At 39.6% G+C, this 24,808-nt stretch overlaps 1 protein-coding gene across 1 annotated transcript in view; it reads left to right on the top strand.

Annotated features, from left to right (window-relative positions):
* Nucleotides 1-24,808, top strand: part of CLTC (clathrin heavy chain) — a 50,464-nt gene that overhangs the window by 13,637 nt on the left and 12,019 nt on the right. Inside the window, exons 2-21 of the mRNA XM_032784941.2 lie at nucleotides 3,381-3,588; nucleotides 6,707-6,975; nucleotides 7,451-7,612; nucleotides 8,857-8,970; nucleotides 9,452-9,625; nucleotides 12,018-12,215; nucleotides 13,253-13,453; nucleotides 14,537-14,689; nucleotides 15,236-15,358; nucleotides 15,830-15,967; nucleotides 16,466-16,630; nucleotides 16,799-16,979; nucleotides 18,649-18,812; nucleotides 20,689-20,814; nucleotides 21,564-21,706; nucleotides 22,224-22,458; nucleotides 23,046-23,168; nucleotides 23,292-23,437; nucleotides 23,722-23,905; nucleotides 24,444-24,636. Coding sequence (XP_032640832.1) covers nucleotides 3,381-3,588; nucleotides 6,707-6,975; nucleotides 7,451-7,612; nucleotides 8,857-8,970; nucleotides 9,452-9,625; nucleotides 12,018-12,215; nucleotides 13,253-13,453; nucleotides 14,537-14,689; nucleotides 15,236-15,358; nucleotides 15,830-15,967; nucleotides 16,466-16,630; nucleotides 16,799-16,979; nucleotides 18,649-18,812; nucleotides 20,689-20,814; nucleotides 21,564-21,706; nucleotides 22,224-22,458; nucleotides 23,046-23,168; nucleotides 23,292-23,437; nucleotides 23,722-23,905; nucleotides 24,444-24,636 — 3,400 coding nt within the window. The remainder of the gene's footprint in view (nucleotides 1-3,380; nucleotides 3,589-6,706; nucleotides 6,976-7,450; nucleotides 7,613-8,856; nucleotides 8,971-9,451; nucleotides 9,626-12,017; nucleotides 12,216-13,252; nucleotides 13,454-14,536; nucleotides 14,690-15,235; nucleotides 15,359-15,829; nucleotides 15,968-16,465; nucleotides 16,631-16,798; nucleotides 16,980-18,648; nucleotides 18,813-20,688; nucleotides 20,815-21,563; nucleotides 21,707-22,223; nucleotides 22,459-23,045; nucleotides 23,169-23,291; nucleotides 23,438-23,721; nucleotides 23,906-24,443; nucleotides 24,637-24,808) is intronic.

The raw sequence follows: 24,808 nt of genomic DNA, 5'->3' as shown, positions 1-24,808 counted from the left end.
CATTAAGTTGTACAGAAGAACTCCATCTCTGTCCCCAAGGAGCCCAGTTTAAACTAGACATGGCACAGTCAACACAAGTGAGAGCTTGGTTAACCTGCCAATTGGATGGTGCCTTTTTTATTTTTTATAAATAGACCTAGACTTTCAGACAGCATACAAACCTTGATGCAGATGTGAATATATGCATGCAGAAAAGCTGACTTGCACACTTCTGCTTCAGTTTGAAAATCTGGGCCATAGCAGGCAGATCATCCATTGAAGAGCTTCACAGGAGAATCTGACTCTTTTGGGGGTGGGGGGGAGATTTGTTCAGCATTGAACATCTGTTCACTTTGTGGCAGAAATAGTTTAGATCTTCTGATCTAAAAGACAACCTAATATTGATGGGACAAGCTAAGCTAGAGTAGAATAAAACTAAAGTTTCTGTGAAAACTGAAGCTCACAATGCCTTTGTGAACTAAGAAGGAATTTCCTCATTTGGGAAGTAATGATGGGTTTGTTGGGAGGGAAATATGGAGGAAGTAGTAAGCCTTTGTGACTCTGTTGCCTTGTGTAAGTCAGTAGCAGTTTGGGGTAAGCCTTAGGTTTCTGACTCCAATCGTGATTCACTAGATCAGAGGTACTCCACCTTTCCAGACTACTGGATCCCTTGCAGGAGTCTGATTTGTTTTATCATCTTATCCCCCCATTCCCCAAGTTTCACCTCATTTAAAGTACTTGTTCACTAAATTGGACATAAAAATAAATAAGTGTCAAAGTATACTATTACTAAAATTGTTCTCATTTTTACAATATAATTGGAATATACACTGAAAAGTACAAGATTTATAGTACACCTCTACACCAATATAACGCTGTCCTCAGGAGCCAAAAAATCTTACCACGTTATGGTGAAACAGCATTATATTGAACTTTGCTTTGATCCGCCAGAGTGCTGCTTTACCGCATTATATCCAAACTCATGTTATATCAGGTCATGTTATACTGGGGTAGAGGTGTATATAGAGCAGTATAAACAAATCATTGTCTGCATGAAATTTTAGTTTGTACTGACTTCACTACTGCTTTTTATATAGCCTGTAGTAAAACTAGGCAAATCTAGATGAATTGATGTACCCCTGGAAGACCTCTGCATACTCCCAGGGGTAATGGTTATCCATGGTTGAGAACCACTGCACTAGATCATACGGATTCTTTCTAAAAGTTGCTTTTAAGGCATCCACCATTCTAATCTGGCATCCTGTAAGTTGCTTGCTTCTATAAACTCCTTTCACAAAGTTGTGGGAAAAGGTTGAGCAGAATAGCACAGTATGACACACCCTCTTTATCAGAGCGTGCAAGAGAAGACTGTAATGGAATTGCTAAGGTGGAGCCTTTCATAAAGCCTGCACCAAATATAACTGTTAGATCATCATTTTACTTAAATTTAACATGTGGTTTCCAGAACACTGTCTTCAAAAGTAGCTTTGTGTAAAGACCAAACTCTGTCAAGGAGCCACACGTTTGACCTCTTCACTTTCTCATTCACTTTAGAACTAAATATGCCTTGGTTACTAAGCATTGTCTAATCATAAATGAACACAAAGTTCTGAACTTTAAGTGGTAGAATAAGACCACTCATCTTTCCACAACTTTGATACTAATGTAAATTAATTGCAATCCTATAGTTTCATCCAAAGTTCTAAGCTTTACAAAATGTTTCATCCCTCTTAGGTAGCTACTCTGCACTTCTACCAGTGAAGAAACTGAGGCACAAGTTGTCATTTGTCCTAAAAGTCTGTTAGAAACAGGATCTGAACTTGGGTCTCAATACCTTGACCCCCAGATGAATATTTGTACTACTGAGCTTTGACTAATATTTTGGTTTTAAACACTTGAAGCATTTAAAATTAAACAAAGCATACTCCCTTCGAACACTTGAACTGAACCTTTTTTCCCTAAGCTCCTACTTCTAAAGTAAGCTTTTCATCAACAAATTTCTCAAGAGAGGCAGATCAGGTCTAAGCAGAAAGGAGTGGCTGCCTGGCTCAGTAAATTCTTCATGTAGTAGTAGGCAGTGTTCTGTGTGCTCCACCCTTGCCCTTCTGGGAAGTGTTAACTGCACTACTAAAGCCACTGTCCTGACTTTGTTATGCAGAGAATCACTAAATGTAAATTTACCCTCTAATCTAACCAGTACAGAAGTGGGTAAGACAAATGAGAGAACTTCATCCAATACACTTAGGTTCATAGTTAATGGTCTAAAATTCAAAGTTTTTTTTATGGAGGTAGTCAGTGCAGAAATTAAATCCTTAACCTGTTCTCTAGAAACTAGTTTGAGGCTTGAATACTGAATACATCATCATCCACATCAGAACAAAAATGGCTCAGATGCAGCTGAGTTGTCCAACACACTGCTCTCAGTTCCTAGATTAAGCTATTCACTCTGGCTTCAGTGTGTACCTTTTTGGAAGGAGAGAACTACCAGAAACTTACATGGATGACAGATTCCAGCTTGAGGGGAGATACGTGTGCTTGAGCAGTGTGTTTGAGCTAGTGCATTAAAAGTAGAAGTGTAGCCATGGCAGCATGAACAACCAGAGGGGCTGACCACTCAAAGTACCTGCCTATGGTCTCAGATGGAATTGTACTTGAGTGGCTAGCCCTTCCTAACACCATGGCTAAACCACTCCTATTTTTAGTGCGCGCTCTCTCTCTCTCTCTCTCTCTCTCTCTCTCTCTCTCTATCAGTGAGTACAGGTGTGCCTCCTCAGCCTGGAATCTGCACCTTCCAGCTCTCATGTGGACTTACCATAAGTTACTTTGAGAACTGCTGCTCTAAAGAATAAACTGTGGGTCAGCACCTCATTTTAATGGGGTCACCAGGCCTAGCTTAAACTTGCTAGGGCCTGGGGCTCAGGAAGTCAGGTTACAGGCCTGCCGGGCCTAGGGCTGAAGCCCTTGGGCTTTGGCCCCTCCACCAGGGGTGGTGGGCTCAGGCTTCAGTCCCTACTCCTGGGATCGTGTTGTAATTTTTGTTGTCAGAAGGGGGTTGTGGTCCAACAAAGTTTGAGAGCGTACCTCATACTCAAGATCAGACTAAAATTTTGAACCTCTTTAAATGTTAGAAAAATGCTCTGGAACCCATCTTGGAATAAAGCATAGCAGGCTTTCCTCCAGTTGTGCTCAAACACACCTTCCAGGTGGTGGACCTCTATCTCATGCCCTTCTTCCCAGTAAAAGACCTATTATAGGGAAAAGCTTGCAAAAGAATACTGTCTGACAAAGCTTCATGGTTATTGTTCACTTCATAGAGTAGATTTCATGAACCAGACTTCAGCTGATCATCTTGTGTAATACAAACTCTTAAAGTGACTAAACTTTTTATTTTTGTCTTCTAGCTCCAAAATCTGGGGATCAACCCAGCTAACATTGGCTTCAGTACTCTGACTATGGAGTCAGACAAATTCATCTGCATAAGAGAGAAAGTAGGAGAACAAGCACAAGTGGTGATTATTGACATGAATGACCCCAGCAATCCCATTCGCAGACCAATTTCGGCTGACAGTGCTATCATGAATCCTGCTAGCAAAGTCATTGCACTAAAAGGTATGAAAAGAACATCTTACGTTTTAAGATCTGACTATTGTATAACTTTCTGTGTAAACTGCCAGTTAGGGCAAATCCATTGTTTTTGAAGACTGAAGAGTTCATATTCAAAGGTTAACCCTGATTTTGGGCAGACATTCTAAGAATATGCTGGTTGCTCTAAGATGTTTGCCTTTCCCAAAATTCACCATGGAAAATCTGTATCCTTGTCTTAGCTATCGTCAGCTAAGCTGTCATCCTAGACTTGTTGAATGGAATGCTGCTGATTTGCAGTAAGTTTTGATGATGTCTTGCTGTCTGCTTTTCTATATTCTAGTATTGGTCCACCTACAGCTGAGATCAGGATTTTTCTTGGTGAATAGACTGTCTAACACAATCTTACAGCTTGTGGTGGCTAGTCCAGCTATGGAAGCCAGAGAAATAGTTGTCTGAAATTCCTAGTTAATAGTAACTCTTCATGGAACAAAAGGGGTTTCAGGTGACTCCTTGCTAAACCTCCCTGCCCCAAAAAACCTGGACTCCCTTTTGGGGCAGGGGGGGGAGGAGAGGAGGATAAAAAGATTATTGCTGTCCATTTGTTCTCAGATCTGACCTCCTGGGGGTTGTGGGAGGGGGCAGAGGGTGTGCCAAGTGAGTCAAACAAGGACGAACAACTTTATAGCTTAGTGCATTTTGAAAAATTCATGAGTCACTAAATGCTCTACAGATTTACAAGATACAGAAGTCAAACTCTATCAAGCTACATGTTACACAACAAATTAAAAACTACATCCTCCACAGTACACTAAAACTGTAGTGCAAGGTCAGACATGTACTAAGTCGCCCATTGACAGTTATGCTCAAGAGTACTGTGTATTTTCCCTTTTTTTTTTTTTTTTGGGAGGATAAACTGTTTGGAAATTAAAATGATTAGCTTAACTTTTGAAGTTATTCATGAATTAGTCTATGCAACCTTTGTTTTAGATCAAGCTAATCCAGGGGTTGGCAACCTTTCAGAAGTGGTGTGCTGAGTCTTCATTTATTCACTCTAGTTTTGCGTGCCAGTAATACATTTTAACATTTTTAGAAGGTCTTTCTATAAGTCTATATTATAAACTAAACTACTGTTTTTTACATAAAGTAAATAAGGGTTTTAAAAGTTTAAGAAGTTTCATCTTAAAATTAAACTAAAATGCAGAGCCTCCCCGACCAGTGGGCAAGACCTGGGCAGTGTGAGTGCCACTGAAAATCAGCTCATGTGCCTATCCCTGAGCTAATCTATTAGATCTAATTAAAGTAAGGGTTTTCTCTTAATTGCTCATCTATTGTCCTGTATTGCTTTAGACTCAGTCATTAGTTACGTTAATCTTTCTGATGGTTTTAATGTTGTACTCCTATTTTGTTCACATCTCTAATGCTTTCTTGTGTATGCAGATGGTGAGTTCTCAATTTAGATTGTATTTTTGTCCTGTTCTATGAAAAGAGAATACCAAAGTCCAAAGGCTTACAGGCTTAAAGGCTTACAGTGCATGTTACTGAATAATTAAGGTGTAAGAGCAGACAATGGCCTACATGCTCATCCCTAGATATTCTTTAGAGTAGCACTGAAGAGGTTAAGGAAACCGTGTACTCCAAATTTAGGAAACTTACTTCAAAAACTACCAGTTTGAAAGCTCTACAGTTGCACTTGGCCTAAAGCAGTAAACTTGGGACCCTTCAGACTTTTTATAAGCAGGATTATGACTCTTACAACTCAAGTCTGGTTGTTTTTTTTCCTTGGTGTGCTTTGCATATTGTGTGGGATGGAAATAAAACTGGACTGTACTCTAGTTCCCTTACATTATCCCTTGTGTTAACTGTAATGCCCGATACTTGAAAAATAGCAGCATGAAATGGTGCAAAACAAGAGACCTTGAGATTAGATGAACTGTAGTATATCTAGCACATAATACCAAACTTCTCACTGTTTGCAGTTCAGATGCAGCATTCCTGAACCTCTGTGTCCATCCTTATACGCCTCAAAACATGGCTATCTTGTTAGCAGAGTGACTGTCAACCAAATCAAAATTTGTAGTAGACTGTCACCGTGACTTTCTAACCTTTAACTCTGAGACCTACTTTTGAAAGTATGCAACATAAACTTTTGACAGTTGGCTTTTAATAGCCACAAGTGCAAATAAAATAGCCTCTGTTTTGCATCTTACAGTAAAAATCATATAAACGTGATTAGCTAGTCCGTCACTGGTACATGTCTATTAATGGGAATAGCTTGAACTTTCTGCTCTCTACATTCCCCTGATTAGCAACTAGCTGAGCCAGAAATTTTTTGGCATGCCACTTCAAACTTTTTTTGTTCCCCTTTAAAAGTAGCAATGATTCTTCAGCATATGCTACTGTAGAATGAATCTAACCATTATTTTGGTGGCAGAAGGAATAAAATAGGTGGTAGCATCGTTATTTTGGACATGTGTATTTACCCTTCCATGTAATTCAAAACATTTGCCTTTCCCTATCCTCTGGAGCTTGCATTAGTCCCTTGTTCTGGTTCTCCCCTCTACCCTCCCTGTCCCATATGTAGTTTATATTTATCTCTGGTCTGTTGCAGCCAAAGATCCTTTGTTTTGTTAGCTTACCAACTTATAAGTGTTTTGGTTAATGAAACAGAATTACAAACACCTGACAGAGCCCACTTTTTGATCATTATGGTTGTTATATTTGAAACAGACATGGACAGATTTTTTGATGCCTAACAAGCTTCAAGAGAAATTCAACTGAATGTGTTCTTAATATGTACATTTAAAAATGTGGTTACCTGTAACTGATAAAACTGAAATTGTTCAGATGGTTTGTCACTTAATTAAAAAGCTGTTTCCACCATCTCTTCAAAATTGGTTAAGCAACAGCCAATTGAGAGGTCAGGGTTTTTTGTACGGCCATGTGCGGTAATAACATAACTTCAGAAATGTCTGGCTAATAGTTTAGCTTATCACTATGAATGTCATAGGCAAATGCATCTAGCCTTCCTCTTAGGAGGATGCCATAATGCACTGCAAGTCTAACTTCATAGTGCAGCTATCATGGTATTTGAAGGGGAGATATCTACTAACTCAGCTTATTGAGTTGAACTTGTGTTTTTTAGCTGGGAAAACGCTTCAAATCTTTAACATTGAGATGAAGAGTAAAATGAAGGCTCATACTATGACTGATGATGTTACCTTCTGGAAATGGATTTCGCTGAACACTGTTGCTCTTGTAACTGACAATGCAGTCTACCACTGGAGCATGGAGGGAGAATCTCAGCCTGTGAAAATGTTTGACCGACACTCTAGTCTGGCAGGATGCCAGATCATCAACTATCGTACAGATGCTAAGCAAAAATGGTTACTTCTGACTGGCATATCTGCACAGGTACTTAATAGTTATTGATTACACCAGTCTGGAAAGCCAAAACTTGACTGAAAGCCTTTTTTGTAAGCTGCATAACTTCCCTCAGTGTGTAATGATATTCTGATTCCTCTATCTTGTTACAAAGACAATGAATAGTTGACTTTTAGATCTGCTAAGACCAAAGACCATCTTAAACTGAGACGTGGTGGGGGGGTACCTTAACTCTGAACGAACTTATCTGGAGACTCTTTTTCTTCTACATCCAGTGTTTAGCTGGCCATTTCAGTCTTGTATCTGTCATCATTCTGATACAATGGATTTCCTGTACAATCAAATCTGATTAGCAAAAAAATTAACTGGTTTACAGAATCAAGATGCTGACTTAAGAACTCAAGCTAAACAAGAACTGTTTTTCACACTACAATCTGCCAGTACTTAAGTAGTATTGTGAGGGGGGAAATGCTTTGTCACTAACTTCTCTTTACGTTTTGTTTAGCAAAATCGTGTTGTGGGAGCCATGCAGCTTTATTCTGTAGATAGAAAAGTGTCCCAGCCTATCGAGGGGCATGCAGCTAGTTTTGCTCAGTTCAAGATGGAAGGTAATGCTGAGGAATCCACTCTTTTCTGTTTTGCAGTAAGAGGTCAAGCTGGAGGCAAGGTAAGCTCTGATTCTGGATGCTATCATTTTGCTTTAGAATATTTAGCCTGGGAGCAAACAGGGGATTTCAATAAGCAACCCTAGAGAGGTGAGACTATATAGTGCATGCATCTATAGACTTTCCCTGAGCTTGTTAGTGTTTGCCTTTTTCTCCTCTGTTTTGGAAGGAAGTACTTCCTTTATGTAGGAATCTTGTGGCTTTAAGTGATATCTCTAGCCTCAAATAACGTTTTTATATGCATGTGCGTAGATCTTAACTTTGCTCCTAGCAGACTCACTACCAGAACCCTTAGGTAACTGCAGGTGATTCTCCAAATGGGTTATTCATGTATAATGAATAAAACTATATTTTTGGGGACATAGAAAACTTTAGTGATATGACTTGTTCAGATGTCCAAATACCCAAAATTTGAACTGAAGTAAGTGAAAGTTCTGGTGCTTGACTTTGAAAATGGACTTCATACTTTTTTAGATGGCAGAGCTCTTCCTACTTAGGTTAGGGTTTTTTACAGGAGTGGGTGGGTGAAATTCTGTGGCCTGCATTGTGCAGGAGGTCAGACTAGATGATCATAACGGTCCCTTCTGACCTTAAAGTCTGAGTCCTGATACTGGACAGTGTTCACTTTTTTTAATTCTTAACTTCAGAGAATTCCATTAGGAGCCAAACTTGCCTTCTCAAAACTATTTTTTGGAATAGCAAATGAGTCCATGACTGGAACAGAGTAGACTGGAAAAGAGAACTTGCCTGTTTGGCTTCTGGCTGACAATTATAATAAAACACAAACATGCAGCTTATTAACTGCTTTGTAAGTGACTGAACTTGAATTTCTGTGCCAAATGCTGTCAGATTGGAGGTATATGTAGAAATAAGCTAACAGTTAAATGGCAGAACAACTAAGTAGCCAATAATGGCTTTTCGTAGCAATATTGGGGAAAGTGGTTGCACCTAGAGTGATAGAGGAACTTCTGATGGCCTCATGAATATGGGAAGACCTGTGGCTTAATGTGATCTATGAATTAACTAAGGAAAAGCTTCTGTGGTCTACAGGAAGATCAGATGCCCTGATATATAGCATTCGTTACACAATCTGAATTTTTTGTAAGATTGATAATGAGGCTTGTGGCAGCAAACAAAGCACTTTCTAATCCAAGTACAGTGCCCAGTGAATTTGAGCAACCATGTAGCTATACAATATTTCAGAAAATATATAGTATGTATTAACCAACCTCCATCTGTTGTACAGTTGCATATCATTGAAGTTGGCACACCACCAACAGGGAACCAACCATTTCCCAAGAAAGCAGTGGATGTGTTCTTTCCTCCAGAAGCACAGAATGACTTTCCTGTAGCAATGCAGGTATGGTAGATGTCCAAGACTGAGATGGAAGGATATGAGATTGACTCTGACTCTCAGGGGTATGGTAATATAGCAGGATGATAAATATATACACTCCTGTGCAGCTACAGAATCTGAGGTTTTGCAAAGAAAAATACATGTCCTAAAATCCAATACATTTAGTTCAGAGTTTATACTTTAAGTGTAATATCTCCCCCCAGTCTTAAACTTTGTAAGCTGTTTTTAGTTGCTGATTATCCTTTCCCCTTTATAGAACAAGTATCCTGCTATTTTGATATGTAAGCCCAAATGACAATGATAAAGTAGATATTCTGCTACATTGCTGTAAAGTTTACACAAACTCACTCTCAAGCACAACTCAGTAAGAAAGTCACTTTGTGCAATCAAAACAAGTGTGCCCTTTCATGCTAACCATTGTAACATTACAACAAATTTGACTTAAAAGCAAAGTTTAAGTACACTGATTGTTCTTGTCTTGCAGATTAGTGAAAAACATGATGTGGTGTTTCTGATAACAAAATACGGTTACATCCATTTGTATGACCTTGAAACTGGCACCTGCATCTACATGAATAGAATCAGTGGAGAAACCATATTTGTCACTGCACCGCATGAAGCAACTGCTGGAATTATAGGAGTTAACAGAAAGGGACAAGTAAGGACATTCTGTTCCTAGAGCACTTGGCTAGGCTGTCCCAGTCAGATTAGAGTGGGAGGGGAATGGGAACAAGTGGTAGTCATGATGTCTGTCATGTATCTGCTTTACATTTCTGTTCAAACACTCAGTCTTCTAGAAGAAACTTGCAGTGTGTATACTGATATAGGCACTTTCACTTCAAATGACTATCTCCTTCGCGGAACAGTTTACCGACTGGCCTCTAAATGAGATACTACATGATAACTGATCAGAGTTCATGAATGTTTGACTAGCATCAGGTTGTGTGTGGTGGTGGTCTTGTTTGGGGGGGGCGGGGTGGGTAGAGAGACCATGTTTAACATTACTGATATTCAAGTGCTCTACTCATTATGTCTAAATCTGCCTCTTGCCCACCTCCACCTACCCAAAAGGTATGCTGCTAGAGGTAAAGCTCATAGTGGTGTCAGGTGCAGAAATCTGCCCTCCTTATACCAAAAGAGATGGAATTAGATGCCTGAACGGTGATCATTGGTGGCTCAAATCTTAAGTTCTGGTGCATAAAACAAGAGAGGCAGAAAATAGTTGTCATGTCTTAATTGGGAAGAATTGTCTATTAAAATAGACCTGAGTTTACCTACATAGAAACTTCGGTTGTGTGGAAAGGCAGCTTGCTGGTATAAATATCCTTTCTTTCCACCTAGCTGAACTCATTTTTAAAAAAGTGTAAATCAGTATTTACAGTAGAAGGGTAATCTGGATCAATAGTTAACAAGAGCTGCTGCCAGTGCTGTCCTCGAGAGTCCAGATCTTCTATAAAGGTAGTAAAATCTTACCGCAAAATAAGGAATTTCTCTGATGTAGATCAGGCTCTTTGGAGGGAAAACTTGAACTGAAAGAATTTATCCAAAAGGGTAGTTAGTGCTCCATGCCTGCTATATGGCACTAAAATGCAGAAACTCGCTGTTTTAAACATAAGGCAATAAACATGGTAGAACTGGAGATCAGAAAATTCCTCAAACTTGATGTGTGTTCGGAGAATGACTTGAGGAGAATCTGTGTTTAATCCCACAATCGTATTTGATTTATAACTTCTCCCTCAGATTGTCTAATCTTCCTGTAAAATACTACTAGAGATGTTCTTCTGGAAGCAATGAGGGGGGGAACTTTGGCCATTACAACGTCTGAATCACAAATTGCTCTGTCCTTGTACATACTAGCACACAATCTGCAGTGCTGGATGGAGATGAGTGCTTTCTAGTGAGTGGGAAGAGCTTGTAGCTGTGTAACGAGCAAAATCTAGTCTGTTAATCTCTAAATATGAGTCCCTATTTCCAATTAGGGTTAGGTATAGAATGCAGATGCTGAACACTTCTACGTGTAAGAAATAAAATTGATACTGATTTTGGTTTGTGCAATAGCAGTGGTTTTTAGGGCCCTAGATTTAGGTTTAATTTTTTTCAGGCTTTTGTGCTAGGAATACTGTTTCAGGTGGCATTCTGAATCCTTGAAAGGAATAGACAATGTCAGGTCATCTTCCAGATGAATGGAAGCAGTCCAAGTCTCTTCAGAGACTCAACTAATCATTCTGGCAAAGACAATGTGATGGAGAATTTGAGGTCTCCTTCCCCTCCGACTTTTATATTTGCAGAACTATCTTAATCAGAGCAATATATGTGGGTGGGCTGGTTTCTAAACTCTTGTGGATGAAGACTGAGGACATTCCCTTTGGGAGGGGGGGTTTCTTATAGCATCTAATATTCAATAGAATTTTGGAAGGAGAGACTTGCTAACAAGCAGTACTTCTGCAGTTTTTCAATGGTATTCAGTATTTCAGTGCTGTGCATAAAGCAAACCATGGGTTCTGAACAGTGAGCTCTGTCTGGAAACCCTAGATCTTAAAGTTTGGATAGGGAAACATCTTAGATTGACATTGCAGGCAACCAGTATATTCAACCTTGCAATTTCAGGAGACAACTCAATTAAATGTTTGGAAAGTTAGTAAACCCTAATTCATGTGTTTATACTCTCGAATTCTTTTGGGGAATAAAAAAAGAAATGAGATGGTGGGGACCTATTGGGTAACTTAGTGCTCATCCCTCTCTTTTGGGGTGAAGGAATTGCTTCATGGTGCTGTCAAAGTCAACTGTAGGACCAAGAAATGGGGCTTTGACTTCAGAGCTTGTCCTGCAGAAATGGCTTACCACAGTGGCAAATACTTCCTGATATTCAGTCTAAATATTCCTCTGCTTAATCTAACCTGTTACTCCTACCTTCACCCTAAACAATTACTTTTTTGTTGTGGCACTATATTGAAAAGAGCAGCCGGTATACCTTATCTTAATTGCAGCTTGAAGATGCACTGATTGTAAATGTCCCTCTTTTTCTTTTCCCCCCTCTAAATCCAATTCAGGTGCTCTCAGTATGTGTAGAGGAAGAGAACATAATTCCTTACATCACTAATGTGCTACAAAATCCTGACCTAGCTTTGCGAATGGCTGTCCGCAACAATCTGGCAGGAGCTGAGGAACTCTTTGCCCGAAAATTCAATGCACTGTTTGCCCAGGGAAACTACTCAGAGGCAGCAAAAGTGGCAGCAAATGCACCAAAGGTATAAAGTGTTGCTAAACAGATGTTTATCAAAGCTGGAAATGCAAAGGTTAAGAATGTGCTTAACTGTACAAGGTTAGGTCTTCATCTGAGATGTGCCCTGAAGTCAGTGATTACTCACATGGGTAAGTGTGTTAGAAGGATCAACATTTTGCTCTTGGAAGTAGCACTACTGAAATGGCTTGAACAGGTATGTTCACCAAAGCAATTGTCTAGGACAGACCTCTTCAATGGACTGTTCATACTGCAGCAGTAGACACAAATATAAAGTCAGGCCTTCAGCCAGACTAAATTGAAGAAACAAAGATAGGTGGGGAGAGTAGTACAAGACACAAGCATAGTAATTTGGATCAAAGTTGATATTGTAGTTCTTTATTTAAAAACAGATCTTGCAGGATTAGAGGGGCACTAATTGGGTTGAAAGAAAAGGATTATGGGAGTAAGAGGAGCCTGGGTGTAAAAATGAGATTGAACTTGGGCATCTGAAGCTTTACAGCGGTAAGAGATGGGATAAGGGAGACAACCAGCAGCAAAGAGACTATCCAGAGTCCACATGAAATCCAAAAAGTTAAAGGCTGTGAAGGCTCATCGTGACAGTAGCTGTTTGGACTTTTTTTACTACTTATCCAGTGGTGGTAATGATTCCTTGTGGCATCCAGTAGTCCCTGTTGTGCATACTGAACAGCTGCATTGCTTCTAGAATTGGAGTTTTTTACTGTCTTAGCAGGATAATATTTTCCAACTAGATGTTAAAGGCATGTGTACAAAACTGTCAAACTAAGGTTGAAACATTATCTCTAATGTATCTTACACAAGTGCTGGGCTGGTACCAGAGCGCATATAGAAATAGCTTAACTCTTCAGTTGTGACACTACAGGAGAAAATGCCACTCATTAGTGTAGCTGCTAACCAGAGCAGGTGAAGAAATAGTTCAGACAATTCTCTGAATATGTAAGATCAGACAACCTATAGTACTGAAAACTAAAGTCACTCGGTAATGGAACTGGTGAATAAAATACATCCTCTACCTTTTGTAAGGGAATCCTGCGTACTCCAGACACCATACGCCGGTTCCAGAGCGTTCAAGCACAGCCAGGTCAGACTTCTCCCTTGCTCCAGTACTTTGGAATTCTGCTAGACCAAGGTCAGCTGAACAAATATGAATCCTTGGAACTCTGCAGGCCAGTGCTTCAGCAGGGACGCAAACAGCTTCTGGAGAAATGGTTAAAAGAAGATAAGGTAAAGCTGCTGTGTGTGGTTTTTTTTAATAATTTGGGGTAATCTCTACTAGTAGCAGCTGTGTCATGGCCACTGGAAGGACTAAGACCTATATCCTGCACAAAAATCAGTAATGTGACTTTGTGGGATAGATGTTTTGTAATGGAATCATTTCTCCTCCTCCCCACCCCCTTAAATATGACAGACAGTGTTTCAGTGTAAACAATACATCTCCATGATACTTTTTTACATTAATCTACTACCCACTGACTGACACTGACAACTGTTTCTACTTCCCAAAGCTCAGGCTGAATCAAGGCGGGAGTGTGTGTGAAGAATATCATTTAAGTGTCCCTTCAAAGACTTTCCTCTTCCCTATTTCTGAGGAACTTTTTTATATTCAAGGCCCTTGTCATGCTTACTGTGACTCATGCTATGCTGTGGGCAGGGACAGTCCTCCCCCCAGCCACTCCTTAATTAGCTGGAAGGAGATGACACTAGCTAATGATGTAAGCCAGTCCTTCTCACAATGCTGAACAAGTACACTCTTGCCCCAATTTAGAACAACCAGAACAAGAATTTTTAATGCAGACCTACTGGATCATTGCCAGTTGACTCTAGTCTGACTCTGTCAGCCAGGATTTTTATGTAAATCTCACTTAGTGGTGCTAATCAAACCTGGAGGATAGATGGAATGAAATCCAAAGGCAGACTGGATCATTTTTCAGTTTATGCTGAAGTAATAACAAGGATACACAACTGTTCATTAATCCTATCATAGGTTGAGACTTAAGGAAAGTAGCCCATTATATTGCTGCCACCACAGATGTAGGGTACTACCTGAAATATTTTTGTAATGCTAAAACTTTGGCCCATGAACAATGACCAACTAGGATGCATTTTTTCATAAAGCAACTTAACTGTTAATTCCACAGTTACTGGAAAATACTTTGACATCTCTTCAACCTGCTATATGTGTATATATGAAGATTATCCCAGCACTATACCATGAATGCTCCTTTAGATCTAGAATATGTAGATCTGCCTTCATCCAGTCTACATTTATTAAAATGAGTTATTCTTAACTATATTCTTTCTAAACAGTTGGAGTGTTCAGAGGAATTGGGAGATCTAGTGAAGTCTGTGGACCCTACACTGGCACTTAGTGTCTATCTGAGAGCTAATGTTCCTAACAAGGTCATTCAGTGTTTTGCTGAAACAGGGCAAGTCCAGAAGATTGTTCTGTATGCTAAGAAGGTGAGATTGTGCTAACTACATATAGATAACATTTAAATTGTAAACCCTCTTGCATTCAGGAGCACAAATTAAGGGGAACTACTTCTGTTTAAGAGACACTTAAAGCAAAACTTCTGAAATAGGCTAAATTAGCCACATTGGTTTTTTAAAGTGTTCCACTATGATATACCTGTTCTCATAGGATATCTATTTTTCCAGAACATTTAGCTATATATGAAATATTGCATTCAAGACTATCCTCTTAATTAGTTGAAAACTTAAACTTTGGCCTACTACTTAAAGGGGGTATGTGGCACTCGAGTTAAAATCTTGATTGATCCACTGACAGATCTTGGGCAACATCTCCATGCTTGTCTACCCATGTAGCTCTTTTACATTCCCCACACAGATGGGGGGGGGGGGGAGTGCTTTGAGATATAAACGAAGAATCTGCACTCATTTGGATAAGAACTGATGCTTCCATGTAGCTGCTCCTTGGCTTTGTATCTGAGACTTTACTTAGCTTCTCTTGAAGCACTAACTCTTGATTGTGGCTACTTTTTACAGGTTGGATATACTCCAGACTGGATTTTCCTGCTGAGGAATGTAATGCGAATCAGCCCTGACCAAGGACAGCAGTTTGCTCAAATGCTAGTTCAGGATGAAGAACCCCTTGCGGATATCACACAAGTAATAACTTTCTAAAATATCTTGCAAATCTTAAGACTGTTAAGCAAATGAGTTGGGATTCATTCTTGCCACTTACAGCTGCCTGTGGAGAAAGGGTATTAAATTGCCTCCTGAAGATGTGGCTTTTGAAAAGTAAATTTTTCTAACACTGAATAGCAATTTAAATAGGTAAGCTAAGCTTGTTTCAGCAGTGTTTCCAAGAAGTGATAGCTCAGGTACTTGGCTCTGCCTTGTGAGGTTTCAAGCATAACCTGTTAGTTGAAATTCCTTGTCCTCATGAGGAGGCAATCATACTCTTACAAGAACATGAGATGAGCGCTCCCACTGTCTGGGATAATACTAGTAAAATCAAGCTAGATCTCATGACTGCATCTGAACTTTCATATTTAGAAGTAAACTTGTTCAATTCTTGAAATGGAACGTTTTAACTTAAACTGGTACTGCAGTTCTAAAAGCTTTTTTTCCCTCCAGATTGTGGATGTTTTTATGGAATACAACCTAATTCAGCAGTGTACTGCCTTCTTGCTGGATGCATTGAAGAATAACCGCCCTTCTGAGGGTCCCCTGCAAACACGTTTACTTGAGATGAACCTTATGCATGCACCTCAGGTATGTCCTATGGATGTCCTCAAACTCAGTTGAACAGGTTTTTGTATCTTGTAGCCAAACTTCCATCAGCATAGGTATAAAATTTTAGAGGACATTATAGTAGCTTCTGGGTTTCTACTTAGCTTAATTTCTGACTAGATACTGTTTTCACTGAGTTTAAAGTGTATAACTTTGCCTAGAACTAATTATTTAAAGTTTTTTTTGTTTCATGTTCTGTAGCTAGACCTGGAATATGTAGATCCTAACAACTTCCCTGCCTCAAAAAAATCTGGACCTGGCTCCAAAGTTCATGCCTAGAAACCTACTGTTCACCTTGGCTCTAATTGTAGTATCCTAAGTGATCTCTTTAAAATAGTTACAGGATCTTCTGTAGTTTTTAGTTCAAGACTTCATTCTGATTTGGGGTAGTAAGTTTTCCTGACGAGTTGTCATGCATAATCCAATGTACAACTCCAGAACTAGAATAAACTGTCTTGTTCCAACTGTCTCTCTTTATAGGTTGCAGATGCTATCTTGGGAAACCAGATGTTTACCCACTATGACAGGGCTCACATTGCACAGCTCTGTGAGAAAGCTGGCCTGCTGCAGAGAGCATTAGAACACTTCACTGACTTGTATGATATCAAGCGTGCAGTAGTTCACACTCATCTTCTCAACCCTGAGGTACAGAATCCAAAATCTTGTATAGCTTTGGCTAGCTTACCTTCCAGGATCTTAAAATTATCACACTGCAAGCAGTGTATCTTTCAAATTTGAAATATTTATGCAGCTTTAAAATAGGTATTAATGTTTATATGGAGAATCTTTGTAATGATCTTCCTATCTCTCTAGTGGCTGGTGAATTATTTTGGCTCCCTATCAGTGGAAGACTCCCTGGAGTGTCTGCGTGCCATGCTTTCTGCTAACATTCGTCAAAACCTGCAGATTTGTGTTCAGGTAGCTTCAAAATACCATGAACAACTGTCAACACAGTCACTTATTGAGCTCTTTGAGTCTTTTAAGAGCTTTGAAGGTAAGATGCAATAGGAATACTTTGTTTAGCACTACTTCACTTTCTTAAACATAAAGATCTATTATATTGCAGATGTAATAGTCTGTATGCTAATGTGTATAGGAGTGTTTGAGTCCATTTGGCAACCTGATAGACATTAGAAAGTTTCACATTTGTAGGGCTTGTCTGACCCTCCAAAAGCAACAGTTCAAGAAGTCTGTCTAAATCTGCCATTTTGACTACTTCACTGTCCAGTTGCACTCCTGCCATGAAACTTCTCGGGTAAACTATTTCGTTAAGTAGGTTCTTGATGGAGGCCTTTAGAACAGGGACTCCTAAAAGGATCTCCATAGGGACAAGGGCAGTGTGTGTCTGTGCATCAAACTTGTATACTCAAAGTAGCTGCCAGCTCTTCTACCTTTTTTATGCTTTTTCTAAACTGTCTCTACTAGTGGCTATTCATATTTAGAGCTTAGTTCTACATACTTGGATCTCCTCTACACTCACCCTCTTGTTGGTTATTTAGCCATTCCCAATCTATTTTTCAGCCCTTTCTGACTGAATTTTATCCACTTTCAGCATCTGTACAGGGGGGTGGGAAATATCCTAAATGGCTTAAGTGGTGCTGCAGATTTTGATTGACTTGTTGCAGCTCCCAATGGACTGTTGGAAAGCTTTTCTGTCTGACTTTCCTTGTGTAAGGGACTATCTTGCCTTTGCCATATAGGTGAACAGGGTCCCCTTTCAAAGCTGCTTTCTGTGTAAAAGCCTGTAGCTAAACAGCATTGCCCAAAAACTCACTATCAAGCATTGGCCTCTTGGCCATTTATTTCAGTGAGACTTAAACTTTCTTGCACAAGCATTTTTCTTAACTGACATGGCAGTTGCTTTATGCATGTAATTGTTAAATAACACTTGACCTTAATTCTATCTTTGTGTGACCTGTAACTAGCTATCACTGCTCTGCTCAGCTCTTCATTGCATTTGAGGGAGGTCAAGTAAGGAGTGTTAACTGTTTGCATAGCAGGATCAAAGTTTGTGCAAGAGACACTAGATACATGGCAAAACTGAGCTAGCTGAATATTGCACACTTATAAATGTGTACCTACCAGGGAGCATCTTGGAAGCAGAGCTGCTTAATACTTTTCCAAAGTAAGACATGTATTCCATCCTCTCAACTGCATGGGCAAATTAGAAATGGAAGTGAATGAGTGTTTCAGTTGGCATGATTGGACCATGATTCAGCCACAGTTTGAGTGTAGAGGATCAATGACAACCCGAAGTGAAGGAAGGCATGACTCTTCCTAACCAGACTAGACTATAAAGCTTCAGTTACTTGCCTGGAGTAGATGGACTTGTGTAATATATGCCCTAAGGAGAGGGATGATTTGTGACTTGGCTATTGCTTGCATTGCTCCAAAGAGCCTGAAACTCCCTTCTGTGCATGCTATCTCAGTTGGTGAAGAGATTACAGTACCGCACTTCAGCTACAATTCCACTTCTATGTGTGGTGTTGATCCACTGTTTGTTTAGCTTCTCCAGTTTAAATATGTCTACTTGGGTATCCCATGGCTACTCTGCTGCAGTCTGAGACTAGGAGAAGTCCTTTGAGCAAACTGTATCACATAATCAACTTTGATTTTTATGTGGTATGAAGACAATTAATATGGAGTCTCTTGTTTCCCTTAAGGTCTATTTTATTTCTTGGGCTCAATTGTAAACTTCAGCCAGGACCCAGATGTGCATTTCAAATATATCCAAGCTGCATGCAAGACAGGGCAAATTAAAGAAGTGGAACGAATCTGCAGAGAAAGCAACTGCTATGATCCAGAACGTGTTAAAAACTTCCTCAAGGTAGAGTCTGACTAGCACTACAGTATTTTTCTATTTTACGGCAGGATTGCTTGTTACTTATCACTACTAAGTGGTGTAACCTAATGGGAGTAGATATCTTGAACAGAAACTCTGGATTGGACATACACATATGAAAGTCCAAAACAGAGTTCTTAATCGGTCTCCATATGAGAAACATTCTGTAATATATGAAAGATAATGCTGTTCCTCAAGTCACATCTGCATCCATAAGTCAGCAGATACTATCTGTATTGGAGGATACTGCTGAGCCAGTCTGTGTTCCCTAGCATCTTAGAGGTAGACACATTGAATAAACTTAACTTCAACATACAATGCCAGTTGAATTTTAATTATATGAGCTATGAATGGAAAAAGTTGTCTCCATCCCCCCCGCCCCCACAATAAATGTCAACTCAAACCCCACTTCAGTTTCTTACTACTACAGGATAACCATTCTGTGAAAATGACTACTAGAGAATTAGTGGTGTCCATAACCTGAAATCAGAGCAAATCTTCAGGTTTGAGGATGTAAAGATGCCATGTATGAAGCTGAAAATCTGTAGCCAGTTGACATTGTTGCTGTCTATAGACATGTCAGTCAATATGGCTAGCTAAGGTTGTTTCTAAACAGACTTGCCAGAGAATCAGCCTTTATCTGGGAACATTTCCTGCCTTCACATTTTTTCCTGGTTGTATAGCCATTTATTGCTGTGTGACAGCAAAATCTATTAAATAGCATAATACACCTATTGCTACTTAACACTTCTCACATCTGTTGTGCAGAAAAACTGATTGATGTCCCAGAAAATAAACTTTGAGAGAAATGTTGCTATTATTGGGGGAAGGGTTTTGTGTGTAACTCAGCAGTCTTTCTATTGACAACACACTATCCTCAATGAATGGTTACTGTGTCAACAAATTCCTGATGGAAGCTGTTATTTTTTGTGCTGTTCCTTGTGTCTGTGGAATGTGCAGGACATGTACCAGGTAAATCCACCCCCGATTAGGTGTCCCCATCTGTTAACACCTTTGGTGTCAATTTGTATGTAGAATTGCATTCTGGGATGTGCATGTTAAACCACTTTAGTAGCTGGGTCTGACAAGGTTGATTCTTCAGGGAGCTCTAAACATACAGTATTTGGCTCCCACTCTAGACATGTTGCCCTTTGCCAGATAATTTTGGGGCATTCGTTCCCAAAGGTCTTTGGACATACAGGCTACTGATGCATGCTCTGATTTTTTTGACCTCTGCAGTCACAAGTAAGTGATTCAACAATGCGGTAGTTGGGTAGGTTCTTGAGATGGATGTGACTCTGCACGGGTATCCTAGTTAAACTTAAACAGTGGGTTCCTTGCGGATACCAGAGATTCTTCAGATTAAGGTGTGAGGTGAGAAACAAGCTCAAATCATGCATATCTGGTCATCTCTCACATGACTGAGATCACATCATCCTTAAAATAGTTTTGTTACACTCGTTTTGCGATCCCAGAGTGTTAATCCTGCACGCTGAACACCAGTGGCAGTTCACACGTGCTGAAGTATAGCTTAGGTTCGTAATACTTGTTGTCCTGTGTTGTAAAGCTGTTTTGTAGATGTGGGTGTGCCAAGGACTAGTGACTGAAATTTGAGATGGGTTTTTGCTCTAGGTATTATAAACCTTGACAATTCACTATGTGCGTGGCTTCAAAGAACTGGGAACAATAGTAACATGGTGTCAGGGAAATTAGTTTAGGAAACCAAAACAGCTGAAATCTAAACAGTAAACTATCTCTGAATCACAGACTGGTCTCCTCAAACTTGCCTCATTTATTAACTCTCTAGTTTTAATGTAGTAACTCATAGCTCTTTTTTTCTTTTTTTTTTTTTTCTTTGCAGGAAGCAAAACTGACTGACCAGTTACCACTGATCATTGTATGTGATCGCTTTGACTTTGTCCATGACCTTGTGCTGTACCTGTATAGAAATAACCTCCAAAAATATATTGAGATTTATGTACAGAAGGTAAGAGCCAAATGTCCAGAAGGACTTAAAAGCTTCTGTCCAAATGATTTGATACAGTCTCATCCAGTTTCTTTTCACAAGAACTGTCCATAGCTACAAACACATGCAGTACCAACACCACAAAACTCAATCTAAATCACTTCAAACAAATCCACTTCCGAGTTTGCTATCAGACTTGGAGAGGATGTTAACCATGTAACTTCATTTGTGCTCTCAACAAATACCTGTATAATCTCCTATGTGATAAACTGGTTCTGCCTCTGGCTACCTTAGTATTGAAAACAGACCCTTTTCTGGGAAGGAGGGTTCAACCTTCAAAATATTGTGATTTGACGCTTTATTTATTCTGTTTTGTACAACAAACCGTTTCCCCTCCATGAAAGCTAATATAGCTGCTGCATTTTGAGGGGAATGCCACAATGGCCTAACACACCTTTCTTTCCCCATAAGAATGAGAATAGCACACTACATAGTTCACTTACTTAGCCCTGTTGCTGAAGTCTGAGGAAGTTGTAAGTTCTTGCCAATCTTCACATGATTGAGGCAGATGCTATGGATTTCTCAACTGGTCATAGTCTTCAGGAGCTTGTCTGAGTCCAGGTAGGGAAAATGAAGCAGGCCCACTTGAAGTTGAACAATATTCTAGCAATTCTCATTCATGTAAATGGATTCTCAGGGAAGGAAGACGCAATACCCCCATGGTTTGGTACTCCAATTTGTCACTTGAGTAAAGTGTTCTTGTTGCTTAGGTGAATCCAAGCCGTCTGCCTGTTGTCATCGGGGGATTGCTTGATGTAGATTGCTCTGAAGATGTGATAAAGAACTTGATCCTTGTTGTGAGAGGTCAATTCTCCACTGATGAGCTTGTGGCAGAAGTAGAAAAAAGAAACAGGTATCCAACTCCACAAATAACAATCTCTGTACATGGTTTTGAATTAGGGCTAATGTTTGTTCCCTCAGAATAAACTTTATCAATTTCTGATTGTTAGGCCCTAGGCTTTAACCACAAACTATCTATCTGAAAAGGGGAAAGGGTTTAGACCTTCATTAGGCTACTGTGTTTACAGTGATTTTAAATTATAAAAGACAAATTACAGCCTTGTGACAAGTTTCTCCCTTAGCTTCCAGTAGTGTCCTGTATGGGACACTGGGGGAACTAATGGAAAAGAATAGATCATCTTTAATTGTAGACTCTTGAGGTGCCTCTGCATGCTTTGGCATTGCAATTAAGACCTAGTGGAGGTGGCTTTGGTTTCTGGCATTCAGCTAACTTGATAGCTTTCAATAAAGAAAACTATAGATAAATACTCCCTCTACCATTGTGTGTAATGCCTTCAGAAAGAAACTAGGGAGGTCTCTGGGTTGGGTATATCCTGCAGGTTTGTTAATAAAACTAATATTTGTTCTAGGCTAAAACTGCTCCTTCCATGGTTAGAAGCAAGAATTCATGAGGGTTGTGAGGAACCTGCTACTCATAATGCACTGGCCAAAATCTACATAGACAGCAACAACAACCCAGAAAGATTTCTGCGTGAGAATCCCTACTATGACAGCCGTGTTGTGGGGAAGTACTGTGAGAAGAGAGACCCTCATTTGGCATGTGTGGCTTATGAGCGTGGGCAGTGTGACTTGGAGCTTATTAATGTGCGTATATCCAGTGAGTTTAGGGAAAATGGGGTGGAATCGCCCACAAAATAAAACTACTTGAATGATCTTGAGGAAGAGATTTTATGCATTATTGCAACAAACTTCTGCTTTTGAAGCTAAAGTTATAAGTGGGAATTAACTGGCATAAGTATAGCACCATGAACTTTTTAATTTTTTTAAATAAAAAGGCATGTCCCTGTTTAGTCAGATTCATTTAGATGAAAAAAAACTTTTTTAAAAGGATCTGATCCAAATTTGAAAGCGTTGAGATTCCTTTGAACTACCACAGTGACAATGTTGAAAGTTCTCATTTCAAGATTTACACCAGAAATCTGAGCTTTACTTGCTGCCAAATTCACACCACATAATTAGAAGTTAACTTGTTTTTCCCCAGTCCCAAGATTTGGAGATAAACACTGGGAAAAAAAGTGCTTCTAAAAGTATGTTTCACCCTGGCTTAGCACAGGGGGTTGGACTAGATGACCTCTAAGGTCCCTTCCATCCTTACATTTCTATGAATCTATTAAAGATTTGCTTTAAGTAACTTCAGATGACTTCACTTATCTACTTTTTTTGTCATTTAGGTATGCAATGAAAACTCCCTCTTCAAGAGCCTCTCACGTTACTTAGTTCGCCGTAAGGATCCTGAATTGTGGGGGAGTGTACTGCTGGAAAGCAATCCTTACAGAAGACCACTTATTGACCAGGTATAGTCTCCCTCAAACTTCATACTACATGTAACATAATGACAGAACAAGCTCTAATTGAAGGTGAAATATTTGCAACTTGCTGACTATAGCTTCTCCATGGCTTGACTTTTCTATCTATAGGTTGTGCAGACTGCATTGTCTGAGACGCAGGACCCCGAAGAAGTGTCTGTTACTGTAAAAGCTTTCATGACTGCTGATCTTCCCAATGAGCTCATTGAACTGCTGGAGAAAATAGTTCTTGATAACTCAGTGTTCAGTGAACACAGGTGGGTAAAAAGTTCTAAACCATACATAGGAAGCTACAACAAACTTCACTGAGGCCATCTAGCTCTGTGCTAGGGCTTGCTGCAGTAAAAATTCCAGCAGTTTTGGGGAGTAAACATAATTTTAGCTTCACTCTCATTTTTTGGTTTGGGGATGAGAGTTTAGAATGGTGAAGTTCTTGAATTTGAGTTTCATACAGTATTCGCCTCTAGCAATAGCCAGTGGATTTTAATCTGTGAAGTAACTGACTCAGCACTCATTAATAGCCTTGTCTATTTCTTACTAGGAACCTGCAAAACCTTCTCATTCTCACAGCTATTAAAGCTGACCGTACTCGTGTCATGGAATATATCAACCGTCTGGATAATTATGATGCTCCAGATATTGCTAACATTGCTATCAGTAATGAGCTTTTTGAGGAGGCTTTTGCCATCTTCAGGAAATTTGATGTCAACACTTCAGCTGTGCAGGTATCCATAAATTCTAGCCTGATTCTCCAATTAGGAAATCTTAAAGCTCTTGAGACAGCATAAAAGCCTGAATGGTGGAGTGTGCTGCTGGCTCTGATGTGCATCTTTTTTGAAGTGGACTACCAGCAGTAGCATCCCCTTCCAAAGTGACAGGGTAGTCACCTTCCTATTGTTTCCTGGCTTATCCAGTTTCTGTCTGTCCTTCTACTACTGAAATTTGGTCTCAACTTTGATTTATACAAGCCTTGAGTGTTGAAATCAGAGCTGCACAGTTGAGTTTAGATTTTAGCCATATTCTACTTATGCATTCTTAGACTTGCCCCTTAAGTTTCTTTCAGAAGGTGGAAGAGAAGTTAGCAGTTATTGGGAGAGTCATGCTGAGCATTAGCAAGACTAGCTCTCAAAGAACCAACAGACTTGATTATTCTCTGGTCTAAAGGAAAAAACAGAACTAATGTGAGTGCGACCCATTAGTTGTCTGAAAACCTAAGATTAGCTTTCTGTACTGATGGTGACTGATATGCTATAATTTCCTCAGGTATTGATTGAACACATTGGAAACCTGGATCGTGCCTATGAATTTGCTGAACGCTGCAATGAGCCTGCTGTGTGGAGTCAGCTTGCTAAAGCCCAGCTTCAGAAAGGGATGGTAAAAGAAGCAATTGACTCCTACATTAAAGCAGATGATCCTTCCTCTTACATGGAAGTGGTTCAAGCTGCCAATGCTAGCGGTAGGTTTTTCTAGTTTTTTATCATCTAACTGAATCTTCTGTGCTGTTCTGTTGTTTGGATATCTGAAGTTTAATCAAAGCATGTCAGCCACTAGTCATTTAAATGACACTACAGTCTGTTATGGGTAGTGCTAAATTCTGCTGAACTAGAGAAATGTGTTTGATATGTCTT

This window comes from Chelonoidis abingdonii, chromosome 20, assembly GCF_003597395.2.
Source record: "Chelonoidis abingdonii isolate Lonesome George chromosome 20, CheloAbing_2.0, whole genome shotgun sequence".
In the NCBI taxonomy this organism is placed as follows: domain Eukaryota; kingdom Metazoa; phylum Chordata; order Testudines; family Testudinidae; genus Chelonoidis; species Chelonoidis abingdonii.
The sequence above is the reverse complement of the archived record's forward strand: the minus strand, read 5'-3'. Positions and strand labels throughout refer to the sequence as shown.